The sequence below is a fragment of the Mauremys mutica genome, chromosome 4, assembly GCF_020497125.1.
Source record: "Mauremys mutica isolate MM-2020 ecotype Southern chromosome 4, ASM2049712v1, whole genome shotgun sequence".
Lineage (NCBI taxonomy): Eukaryota > Metazoa > Chordata > Testudines > Geoemydidae > Mauremys > Mauremys mutica.
This window is the reverse complement of record NC_059075.1, coordinates 150,500,387-150,512,615: the sequence shown is the minus strand read 5'-3', so window position 1 is coordinate 150,512,615 and position 12,229 is coordinate 150,500,387. Positions and strand designations below refer to the sequence as shown.

The 12,229-nt window shown below is 55.4% G+C and overlaps 1 protein-coding gene across 4 annotated transcripts in view; it reads left to right on the top strand.

Moving 5' to 3' along the window:
• Positions 1 to 12,229, top strand: part of LOC123368278 (Snf2 related CREBBP activator protein) — a 29,140-nt gene that overhangs the window by 4,614 nt on the left and 12,297 nt on the right. For 2 of the 4 annotated variants that reach the window (XM_045012931.1, XM_045012930.1), the window contains exons 4-20: positions 1,377 to 1,616; positions 1,935 to 2,120; positions 4,059 to 4,199; positions 4,645 to 4,879; positions 5,194 to 5,447; positions 5,751 to 5,862; positions 6,005 to 6,094; positions 6,483 to 6,638; positions 6,721 to 6,974; positions 7,049 to 7,226; positions 7,561 to 7,697; positions 9,398 to 9,567; positions 9,666 to 9,858; positions 10,309 to 10,445; positions 10,921 to 11,107; positions 11,401 to 11,570; positions 11,879 to 12,204. In XM_045012931.1, the coding sequence (XP_044868866.1) occupies positions 1,377 to 1,616; positions 1,935 to 2,120; positions 4,059 to 4,199; positions 4,645 to 4,879; positions 5,194 to 5,447; positions 5,751 to 5,862; positions 6,005 to 6,094; positions 6,483 to 6,638; positions 6,721 to 6,974; positions 7,049 to 7,226; positions 7,561 to 7,697; positions 9,398 to 9,567; positions 9,666 to 9,858; positions 10,309 to 10,445; positions 10,921 to 11,107; positions 11,401 to 11,570; positions 11,879 to 12,204 (3,166 nt within the window). The remainder of the gene's footprint in view (positions 1 to 1,376; positions 1,617 to 1,934; positions 2,121 to 4,058; positions 4,200 to 4,644; positions 4,880 to 5,193; positions 5,448 to 5,750; positions 5,863 to 6,004; positions 6,095 to 6,482; positions 6,639 to 6,720; positions 6,975 to 7,048; positions 7,227 to 7,560; positions 7,698 to 9,397; positions 9,568 to 9,665; positions 9,859 to 10,308; positions 10,446 to 10,920; positions 11,108 to 11,400; positions 11,571 to 11,878; positions 12,205 to 12,229) is intronic. The other 2 variants (XM_045012933.1, XM_045012932.1) reach the window with 2 other exon arrangements.

Here is a 12,229-nt window from a genome sequence, read left to right as displayed (position 1 = left end):
TGCTGCAAGGAGCAGCGTGGGGCCTCACTAGGGGGCTCCCTCCCTTCAGTCAATTCTGACCCCAGCACTTGGGGGAGCTGTGTTGCAGGGTAGGGAGCACTCTCACTTCAGAGTCAGTGCCAACCCCAGTGCGAGGCTAGGGGGTGCTGTGCTGTATGGACCAGGGTGGAAGCTCAGTAGGGGGTGCTCTTCCCTCACAGGCAGTGCTGGCCCCAATGCCATGCTGACAGTCACTACTGCTATGTCTACACTACAAAACGGTGTTGACCTAACTTATGTCTGCGTACAGCCACTGCAGTTGTTATATCGCTTGTGTGGGTGCACTCTTGGCTCCTTGTGTTGTTGGTGCCTGTTCTCACCAGGAGCACTTGTATCGGTTGTATTAGCAGTGTGGGGCATTGTGGGACAGCTCCTGAAAGCCAGTAACTGGCAGCGTAAACAACACTGACATTGCGTCGACCTAATTATATCGACTGGCTCTACGCTGCTCGGGGAGGTGGTGTTACTAAATCAGTGTAGAGAGGCACTTGCATCGGCAGAGGCCAAATTTAAGGGAAGAAACTTCCACAGCTAGGTCAACACAAGGCTGTAGTGTGGAGCAGGCCTTTGCTGTAGGTCTTTCATTAAGACAGTGCTACTCGGACTGAGGCTCAGGAGCCGCATATAGCTCTTTAGAAGTGTCTCCTGCGGCTCTTTGCAGCACATGATATTAAAACACTGTGTGATTTAATTATTAACCGGTCTAAGTAATTAACCAATCAGAGTGTTATTACTATATTATTAATCAATTGTAGTTGATAAAATAATAATACTTGGTCAGTCATTTTGCTGTGAGAATTTATTATATATTTCTATAGTAAATGAAACAATGAATTCACACTACTGCGGCTCTTTTGGGTAATGCTCATCACTAATTCGGTTCCTGAACCACTGAGGTCTGAGTATCGCAGCATTAAGAGATTTAAAAAACCCCTTTCTATGACCCTGTCTTGGCCCTTTTTTTTCCAAGACTCGGAGTATTAATCTTACTGTCCTGTCCAAATCTTAAATGTAATTCCATTCCGCTTCCTTAATTCCGTCTGCAGTTTCAGGTGGCTATGGGATTTTCTGTTCCTTCCCATCCAAAACTGTTATGTGCAGCTGATAATTAGAGGCCATGCCTCAGCCGAGAGCTGGCTGCACCTGGGTGCTGGGTGAGGGATCCCTGTATAAACAGCCCCCTTCCCCACTCTCAGCACCAGGCAAATCTTTCTTGTGCATACACATGGGGGAAAGCACTTTACGGTCCTTAGTCTGAACGGGCTGCTGAGTTCACTGGTTCCATATGTAGCTGTGGCAGTGGCTGTCCCAGTCACCTCATCCTCTTTCACCTCCAGATTGCACCAGACAAAATGACGGGGAGCAATCCTGTGTCGCCGGCCTCTTCGGGGTCACCTGCCTCCAGTGGCAGCATCTCACCATCACACCTCACTCACGATTCCTCTCTGGACAGTCACCTGGGCTTTGATGTGCCCAGGCTGCAAAGCAAAGCTCTGGCGTCCCCAGGAGTTTACGCCTCGGACCCGGCCAGCATGTGGGACAAGACGCATGCTGAGATCGCTGAGCAGGCCAAGCATGTGAGGAGCTGATTGTGTCTGAAGGGTCCCCTGAGCTGGAGCCCTCCATGCTCCCATGGCCATGACCCAGATGCCCTCAAGGAGCCCATGCCAGGGCGGGGGAGTGGAAGGAAGTGGGGCTGGGGAGGAGGGGTAATGTGACTCAGAGCCCCTTTAGGTCCCTTACACCTGTGTCACTGTGGGTCATCTTTTGTTTAGGGTCAGATGGGTCTCGGCCCAGAGGATGGTTGCTGTGGGTCTCCCTGATTTACCCCTGCCTTCTAATCTCCCGTGATGGGTGGGGGCTGGGATCCCTGCTGACTTGGTGCTGTGTTCCAGGAGGCGGAGATTGAGAACCGCATCGCGGAGATGAAGAAGGAGGGTTTCTGGTCTTTGAAGAGGCTCTCCAAGGTGCCGGAGCCAGTTCGCCCCAAGGTACACTGGGATTACCTCTGTGAGGAGATGCAGTGGCTTTCGGCAGACTTTGCCCAGGAGCGACGCTGGAAGAGGGGAGTGGCCAGGAAGGTGAGCTCTGCCCCTCCCTGAAACAGCTCTGACTGGTTTATTAACTCCCCTAAAGCCCAAAGGTGGGTTTGGATTGTCTTGGAAATTGCTGTGCCTCGAGGAGCCATAGGGTAGGGTAAATGGTCCAAACCTGGGGGCATTTGACATAGACCTGTGAAAGTATCTGTGTCTGTATCTTCTAACTCTCTCTTACACGCATCTGGGGCTCAGACCTATTGCTCTGATCCTCCCCCACTCAGGATTGATCTCAGCCAGCATTTCATACCCACTGGCCCCCTGGGAAGTCAATAGCACAAGAGTCATTGAGGGCCAAATCTGGGAATTCCAGCATAGGTCAAGCCACAGTGCAGGGTGGATTGATTTAAATCAAAGCTGTTTAAATGCCTGATTTAAATCTGCAAGCCGGTAGCCTTGATTTAAATCATTTATTTTACTCTTGTTCTGCATTTGTATTTCTAGTTCTTTCCTAAAGAAAGGTTGATTCTCTTTGGTTGGTAACACTTACAACATACTGAATTACAACTAAATATAACCTTTGTACTAAATTTGGTGCTTCTTTTAGTTAACCAGCAGGATATGCTACTTACACCTTCATTTAAGCAAGTACATAGTTTAACTTACATTTACTCTGATTCTTAATTTTTACATTTTTGTTAGTTTAGAAAACAGTGAATGATGCATTTCTTTTTGTACATGTGATTTGTGCCAAGCTGTATATGGATGGAGAGTCAACTAAAATGCACAAAAACAGTTTTTGAATGTTTTTTAAATAGTTAAATAAAACTGTCTTAAACGTGCTAGATAAACAAGAAAAGTTTATCAGACAGTTTATCAAAACATGTTTTATGTTGAAAATTGATTTATTAAACAAAGGAAGTACTTAATGCATTGAACTGTGGTTTTGGTCACCATGTCCTTCATAAATTTAGAATTAGTAGATCACGTCCTCTCATGCCTAGTTTTTATTCATAGATTGGAAGAAGAAAACAAGTTTTTCTGCTTTTTCAACACCCAGCTCATTTCATAAATGTGAATTATCTAGTCATTGAACTGAATTAGTTGGATAAACTGAAATGAAGCAAATTATTCTGCAGCTGCAGGAGAGGCTACTTGTGTCAAAAGCTAGTTTAAGACTACAACAAACTCTGGTTCCAGGTGCTTTGCCTGTGACTTCCACAAGTTCAGTGCTTTGTCTTTCTTTAAAACTTGGCACCAAATATGCACTGCTAATTTTTGTATTTAATTTTAATTATTTTATAGACGCAATAGATTATGGTAAGTTGAGGTCTTAACATAGGTTGTCATTTCAAATTTAACTTTAAATAGGTTTATTATTAAAATGTAAACCTATAGCTAATTTAAATGTTGAAAATCTGATTTAAAAAAAAAACCATAGATTTGTGTTCAACATGCTATGCCAAAGAGGGTGGAAAGGCACATGTTCAGCAGGACAGTGTCTCTGTTGCAAGGCAGAGGGTTTGCAGGTCGCCTGGTATCGGGATAGCTGGATGGCTCCCATGTGCTGTGAGTTCAAGTCCTGCCCTCAGCAGTTCTCTGTGACTGCTGGGCACATTTTGCAGAGGATTTACTAAGAGTTCTGCCCAGAGAGCACACCTTCTGGCTTAAGAGCTGGCATTTCCAAGCGCTCTGGAATCCATGCAGGCACCATCTGCCTGTCCATCTATCCAAGCGCCCATCGATCTATCCATGTTCCTGTGCTCCATCTAGGCTTGCTCTGTCTGTCCTAGGTGCTGAACGGAAACCTCCATGACCCTTCTCAAACTGTGGCTGGTGACCCAGCTGTTGGTTGGCAGCATGTCCCTGGGCTGTGGCTCCAACTAGAGAGATCTCCCCCACCCCCAGTACAGTCTGCCCTGGGTCAGTGAAGCCCCCATGTCCCCTCTGAATGCATCTCACCCTCCTCCTCCCCTCCCCCAGGTCGTGCGGATGGTGATCCGGCACCATGAGGAGCAGAAGCAGAAGGAGGAGCGAGCCAAGCGGGAGGAGCAGGCCAAGCTGAGGCGCATCGCCTCCTCCATCGCCAAAGAGGTCAAGCAGTTCTGGAGCAATGTGGAGAAGGTGGGTAGGGCGTGCAGCACTAGAGGGAGTGCTCGGGCTGGCTTTGGGCCTGGCCTTCTTCATATAAGAATTGTCACATAACATACAGGCCTCTCTAGCCTGGTATCCGTGCCTCTTCGCTGCTCTAGCTCAGGCTGCTGGGCTTCTCTCTCCCAGCATCCACTGCTCTCTGTCATTTCAGCTTGGGCATCAGGACTCTCTAGCCCAAGGTCCCTGCCTCTCCGGGGCTCCAGGATGGGTTTCACTAACACAGCGTCTTGTATTGAGCAGTACAATACGGTCATCAGAGGGGAGATTTCCTTTTGCCCCTCAGCTGGGCCACAGCAGGAAGGTTGTTCAGAAGCGAGTACGACGGGCTAACAATATGCTGCCTATTGAGACCTCCCTCTTACCCTTCTCTTTCACTTGGATGTCCCTGCCCACCCCCGTGGCCCTCCACTGGCAGGTGGTGCAGTTCAAGCAGCAGTCTCGCCTGGAGGAGAAAAGGAAGAAGGCCCTGGACTTGCAGCTGGACTTCATCGTGGGCCAGACGGAGAAGTACTCAGATCTGCTGACTCAGAGCCTCAACGAGACCTTTCCCATGGCCAGCAAGACTGGCTCCTCCTCCCACATCAGCTCCTCCCACGCTGGCTCCACCGCTTCCAGCCCTCCGCCACCTCCACACCTCACCGACGAAGAAGGTACGGAACCAAAACACCCCGCCTCCCATTCCCTGCTCATCTTGAGCCAGCCAGTCCTCCCCTAGAGGTTAAAGGTCTTGTGTCCCTCTCCTGCCCTGGGGCTGGGTTGGAGATGGCACTCTTTGGAGATGAAAGATTCCATGTCCCATTCCCTGAGCCCTCCAGTCCCATCCCCCCAAGGCCAGATCAGCCGGCGCCCCCTACAGGGAAAAGGCACCAGGTTTCACTCCCAGGGCTCCTTAGCCCCAGGGTTCCCCACTTGCCCTATCAGTGCCCCAGGTGTATGGTTCATCCCCTGCTTCCTCCTCCCACAGATGGGGACTTCCAGCCCCATGAGGAGTCAGACGACGAGGAGACGATTGAGGTGGAGGAGCAGCAGGAAGGGAACGACTCGGAGACGCACCGGCGTGAGATAGAGCTGCTGAAACAGGAGAGTGAGCTGCCCCTGGAAGAGCTGCTGCAGTCCCTGCCCACCCAGATCCTGGAGAATTCCTGCAGCACTGCCCCCTCCATCTCCAGCTCCAACAACAACGAGGAGGAGGAGGCAGTGGGGGAGAGTGACGAGGAGGTAGAGAAACAATCCAAGATTGTAAAGATGGCGGAGGGGTGGGTCAGACCTGCCAGGGAGACTAAGGGGATTGGTGATCAGCGAGAGTCTGTGGGGCTGTCGACAGGACACCCCTGACTGGGGCAGCACTTTGCTCAGAGCAAGCACCTCTCTTTGCAGTCCACTGACCTGGAGAGGCAGCTGCACTCAGATACCTTAAGCTGCATGCTCTGTGTGTCCCAGCTAGGCCAGGGTAGGAGGGCTTGGAGGGGCCAGGGCTCTCCCTTTGGGGTGGGAGGGCCTGGCCCCAGCCTCTCCTCCCAGCGCTCTCCTTCATGCCTCCAGCAGGAGAAAGCAAAGTCCGTCATGCAGAGGAACAAAAGGCCGTGGAAGCCTGACAAGGAGGATGAGGAGTTCACGGCCAACGAGGAGGAAGGTGAGCATGGCAAGGGACCTGCTGCAGCATCTAGGCTCTGGGTGGATGGGAGGGACCTGGCTGCCACTGGTGGCTGCTGGGGGTGACAGGTTAACGGGGCCGTCTCCCATCCACCTGGTAACACAACCCCCTTTTCCCTCAGCTGAGGATGAAGAGGAGACGATCGATGCTGAAGAAAAGCTGGAAGGGGACATGGATCACAGGAAGGAACTGGATGACTTGGCCCAGGAAGGTACGGAGGGGATGGGAGGAGACTGATTCCAGCCATGTAGCTCTGATGTTTGACATGGCCTGGATCTCTCTCAGGGACATAGGGTCAGGTTCTCTGTCCCACCATTCCCAGGGCTCCTGGCAAACTGTCCCCCAAGTCATGTGATCAGTGTTCGGAGAGCACTTAAACAGGTCTCTGCCTGGCCCCGTAGGCTGAGATTTGGTAGCTGGTGCTCAGAGGAACCTCTCCGTTGCAACCCGCAGCCAGGTCCTTCCTGTGCTGGCTGCGTTACAGATTTGGAGAGACATCTAGTCACAGGGCGGGGGTGGGACATGACATGACATGACCCTTGCCCCATCCCACCCTCTGCGTGTTCCCATGCGCCCCTGACCCTGTCGCTGTCTGGCAGGGGAGCTGCCCATGGAGGAGCTGCTGCAGAGATACGCCGGTGCCTACGCCTCGGACTTGGAGATGGATGAGTCGGATAGCTCCTCGGATGCCTCGGAGCCCAGCACCTCGGAGTACGAGGAGGAGTCAGAGGACGAGGACAGCAGCACCCAGTCAGGTATGGAGGGGTGAGGGGGTGCGGTCTGAGGAGTGGGTGGGTGTCTTAAGGCAGGGCTGATGCTGGCTGGATCTTGCCCCAGACTCCACCATAGAGGAGGAGAGCGAGGAGGAGGAGGAGAGCGAGGAGGAGGAGGAGGATGTCCCTGCTGAGGAAGCGACGGCGGCGAGCCGAGAGGAAGACTTCGGCGTGGAGTACCTGTTGAAAAGGGATGAGGATCGGGGAGAGGGGGGTAATGACGCAGCCCCCGCCCTGGGGCCCAAGAAGGAGATCACAGACATCGCAGCCACTGCCGAGAGCCTGCAGCCCAAGGGCTACACCCTGGCCACCACCCAGGTAAGCGGGACCACAGTGGGGAAGGGGTTGGAGGAGGGAAGGCAGCCAGACTAACCTCCTCCCCCTTTGCGCAGGTGAAGACGCCCATCCCTTACCTGCTGCGGGGGACCCTGCGGGAGTATCAGCACATCGGCCTGGACTGGCTGGTCACCATGTATGAAAAGAAGCTCAACGGGATCCTGGCAGATGAGATGGGGTTGGGCAAGACCATCCAGACCATCTCCCTGCTGGCTCACCTGGCCTGCGAGAAGGGTGAGGGGGTGGGATGGGGCTGCATGGGGCGGCTCCATCTCTGCCGGGGTTTAGATAGACGGGGACAATCCTGCCCCAGGTTGGGACGGGCTAGATGGGCCCAGATGCCTGGATTGCAATAGCCACCTGCCTCATTGATGGCATGTGGAGAGAGGCCCAGGGCTGACAGAGCATGGAGATGGAGCTCCCTTCCCCCGGGGCCCGGGGAGGTTCATTGGTGAGGAGGGTGCGTGGCAGAGATGGCCATGCCACTTCCCGGCTTTGCCCACCTTGGCGCTCCAAGATCCCTGAGCCCGCAGTTTGAGAGCAGCCCTGCTCTGTGTTGGTCCCACAGGTAGCTGGGGTCCCCACCTGATCATCGTGCCCACCAGTGTGATGCTGAACTGGGAGATGGAGATCAAGCGCTGGTGCCCCAGTTTCAAGATCCTCACCTACTATGGGGCACAGAAGGAGCGCAAGCTGAAGCGGCAGGTGAGGAACCAGGGGCCCCTCCATCCCCCCAGCTGGGATACAGGACTGCCTCCCCACGGTGCCTGAGGGTTATCCACTCTCCCTGGCATTGGGGACGAGAGTCATAGAGTGTAAGCCAGAAGGGACCACTAGATCTAGTCTGGCTTCCATATAGAGCACAAGCCACCAGCACCCACACACTAATCCAGCCAGCGAAATGTGGCCAGTATATTGACTAAACTGTTGTGTGCCACAGGCGGAATAGGAGGGACTGGTGCCCCGGCACCAGCAGGGAAATGATTAGGTGCAAGATCCCCAGATGGCCCCAGCAAGCAACCTGCACCCTCACGCTGCAGAGGAAGGGGAAGTCGTCTCCCCCGACCCAGGGTTCCTACCAGTCTGACCTGGGGGGAAATTCCTTCCCAGCCCCACATACAACCATCAGTGAGACCCAGCCCTTGTGAGCAAGAACCAGCCAGCCAAGCACTGGAGAGAGAGACTGCTCGGTGCCACCCGAGTGCCCTGGCCCGCCCTCCCAATGTCCCATTCCAGCGTGGCCATCCCTGATGCTTCAGAGGAAGGCGCTGATAAAAGCCTCACAAAAACAGAATATGTGGAGGAAATCCCTTCCTGACCCTGGCTGAAGCGCTGAAGCATGAGCTTTAGGAACATAAGAAATAAATCTGCCCCCTGCCAGCACAAACAACCCCCTCATACAATCGCACACATACATTTTTCCAGCTTTCTCTTAAAACTAATGAAGATTTTTTGCTCCCAAAACGCCTACTGGGGGGTTGTTCCAGAACCTCACCCTCCTGATCGTTAGACGCCGCCTTCTCATTTCCAGCCTGAACTTGTTCATGGCCAGTTTATATCCATTTGTTCTTGTGCCAACTTTGTCCTTTAGCTTCAATAGCTCTTCACCCTCCCTGGTATTTGCGCGCACGCACACCCCACTCCCTGGTGTATTTATAGAGCTCAATCAGATCTCCCTCAGTCTTTGTTTGACTAGACTAAATAAGCCACATCCTTCCAGTCCCCTCTGGTAGGATCGGCCCTCCGTTTGCCTGGTCATCCTCCTCGCTGTTCTCTGCACCTGTTCCAGCTGGAATTCACCTTTCTGGAACCAGGGGGCCCAGCACTGTGCACAGTATTCCCAGGGAGGTCTTCTCAGTACCTTGGACAATGGCATTAATACGTCTCCCTCTCTACCGGAAATGCCTCTCCTGAGGCATCCTCGCATCACATTTGCCTTTGTCACTGCACGTTGGTGGCTTGTAGTCAGCCTGTGATAGACCCCCACAGCCACGTCTCTCCTCTCTTGCTTCCAACTGATGAGCTTGTAACAGAAATTCTTATTATTAGACTTGAGATGCAGGACCTTGTACTTTTGCCCTGCTGAATTTCATCCCATCTCGGTCACTGTAGTCTTCAAGGTCCGATCTTCCTGTATAATATTTCCAATCTTCTGTATTAACAGTGCCTCCCAGGTCTGTATCATTAGCACACTCCTGCTCTAGGAGCAGGCAGGCTTCTGCGGGGTCGCACGGGATACTGGCTGACTCGGGTGTCAGGGAATGGACCCGGAGCCTTTCCCCTTCGGGGGCACCAGCTCCAGTCTGGTCCTGGGCTGTGGAACCACCTGGTTGGGGGATGGGAAGGGGATCTGGGTGGCCTGTCTTCTCTGGCCCCTCCCAGTGTAACCCAGCTCCCCTTCTTAGGGCTGGACCAAGCCCAATGCCTTCCACATCTGCATCACCTCGTACAAGCTGGTGCTGCAGGACCACCAGGCGTTCCGGCGCAAGAACTGGAAGTACCTGATCCTGGATGAGGCCCAGAACATCAAGAACTTCAAATCCCAGCGCTGGCAGTCGCTGCTCAACTTCAACAGGTGGGTGGGGTACTCCCTGTGAGGGGGGAGAGGGCCCTGGCCTGGCGTGGCCCAGCACGCTCACTGCTCTGCCCTTCCATTCCCCATGTCTCCTCCAGTCAGAGGCGGCTGCTGCTGACAGGCACCCCCCTGCAGAACAGCCTGATGGAGCTCTGGTCCCTCATGCACTTCCTGATGCCCCACGTCTTCCAGTCGCACCGCGAGTTCAAGGAGTGGTTCTCCAATCCCCTGACAGGCATGATCGAGGGTAGCCAGGAGTACAACGAGAGCCTGGTCAAGCGGCTGCACAAGGTGAGGGTGGGAATTGCTGGGGCTGCGGTGGAAGGGGAGAGGGAGCTGCTGAAGGGTGGGGAGCAGGGGCTGCTAGGAATCAAGCCTGGGGTGGGGTCTGCGAGGGACTGGGGTTGGGTCAGGACCGGGACGTAGGTGGTTTGATCTCGTGCTCGGAGGCCAGGTCGGGAACCTGTCAGGAAGTCAGTAGGTTGCTCAGACAATTTTCTGGGCCTCCTGCTGGTTTAAATAGTACAGTCGAGCCAATCAGTGGGGGCCGGGCATTGTCCCCAAGCAGGGTCCTCCTAGGGGGTGCCTCTGAGAGGGGTCAGAGTGCTGCTAGCCTGTGGTGGCCAGGGTGTGAGGGCAGAGTTTCCCCGTTGGGCTGGGCTGGGTGTTTCCAGCTGGCGATCAGGACCGTTGGGGGTGGAGCTGGCGTTCAGACTGATGGCTCTGCCCCACCCCTGGCAGGTGCTGCGGCCCTTCCTCCTGCGGAGGGTGAAGGTGGATGTGGAGAAGCAGATGCCAAAGAAATACGAGCACGTCATCAAGTGCCGGCTGTCCAAGCGCCAGCGCTATCTCTACGACGACTTCATGGCCCAGGCCACGTGAGTGCAGCGGGGACAGGACGTTTGGGTTTATCCCTGGCTCGTGGGGTGTCTAGTGGGGGCTGGGAGCCAGTACTCCTGGGCTCTGTCCCCAGCTCTGGGAGGGATGGGGCCAGATTCCAACTCAGGTGATTGCATTCTGCCTCTCTAACTCCTGCCTGTTGTGTCAGTTGGGTACAGAATCCACCTTCACTTCCTGTCCCAAACTGTTCTGTTGCACTGCTGTGTTAATTAGTCACTGCTCCCTATCCCAGAGGTAGCTGCATTTCAGAATTAACTGAGGGGTTCCTGTGCAGTGTCACGGTGTGGTTACCCGGCTGCTGCACCGCACCCCAGAAGCGGCCGCATCTCAGCGCTGGGTGGTCAATCCCAGGGTGGCATTGCTGGGTGGTTCTTACCCACCAGCCAGCCCAGAAATGCAGCCTGTGGTGGCGGCCCAGAGCACTGGCTGATTCTGCTCTCGGTTTTCTCTCAGCACCAAGGAGACTCTGGCCACGGGGCATTTCATGAGCGTCATCAACATCCTGATGCAGCTGCGGAAGGTGTGCAACCATCCCAACCTCTTCGACCCCCGGCCCATCCACTCGCCCTTCATCACCGAGGGCATCTGCTTCAGCACCGCCTCCCTCGTCCTGTGCGCCCTCAACCGGGATCCCTTTAAGGCAGGTGCCCCCGGCCCTTTAAGGGGGGTGGGGGGTGGGACACAGGGCTCTAGGGGACTTCAGCCCCAGGACAGGGGCTTGGCTGGCTCAGGGAAGACCGGGGGAAGAGATGGGACCTTGCTCCTCTAGGGGTCCTGGCCCTGCCGGGGACTGGCTTACTCAAGGGGGAGGCGGGAATGGGACACAGGCCCTTCCCCTTCCCGCCTGCCCTCATGTTAGTGTTGCTGCGGGGGGAAGTACCAGGCGCCATGGGGAGGGCTGGTCCTCTCCTAACTGGGCCTGGCCCCTTGCAGCATGTGGACATGGGCATTTTCGACCTCATCAACCTGGAGGGGCGCGTGTCCCGCTACGAGGCCGACACCTTCCTGCCTAAGTGGAAGGTGACAAGGAAGCTGATTGAGGAGATCGCCGAGTCCCCGGACCCCCCGCCCAGGCCCAAGCCTGTCAAGATGAAAGTGAACAGGTACCACAGCCCCGCAATGGGGAGGGAAGGGGGCTGCCATGGTCATGGGCTGGGGGGATGGGGATCTCAGGGGGGGGCACGGGGCTGCCAGAGCCTGGGGAGAGGGGGATCTCAGGGGCAGTGGAGGAGGCTTCCGTAGCTGATGCTAGCGGGGTTCTTGGGGGTGTTTGTGGAGGGGGCTTCCATAGCGCAGAGCAGGGGGTTGGAGGGGAGTCCAGGATTGGCGGGGCGGGGGGGGGCTGTCAGCAGGAGTGGCGAATTCCCTTGCCCACCACCACTTTAACCTTGTCTGTCCCTGCTCCCTGCAGGATGCTGCAGCCGGTGCCAAAGCCAGAGAACCGGACCGTGGTGCTGGTGAACAGCCCTCGCCCCGTGGCCCCCTTGCAGAGACCTATGACTCCTGTGTTGCCAGAGGCCCTGGCCCCCATGCACCCCATGGGCCCGGTTCTCCCGGGGCCCGTTCAGCCTCCCCTGCTCCCTCACCCCATGGCCGTACCCATCTCGCTGCCCCTCCCGCCGTCCCCGGTGCCGGTGCCTCCCGCTACCAGGCCGCAGGGCCCAACGCTAGTGCCTACGCTGAGCCAGAACAACGCCGCTGCCGCCATGCTCCAGGCCCCGGTGTCCGCCCCACAGGGTAAGGGCCCTGCCCAGTGGGAGGG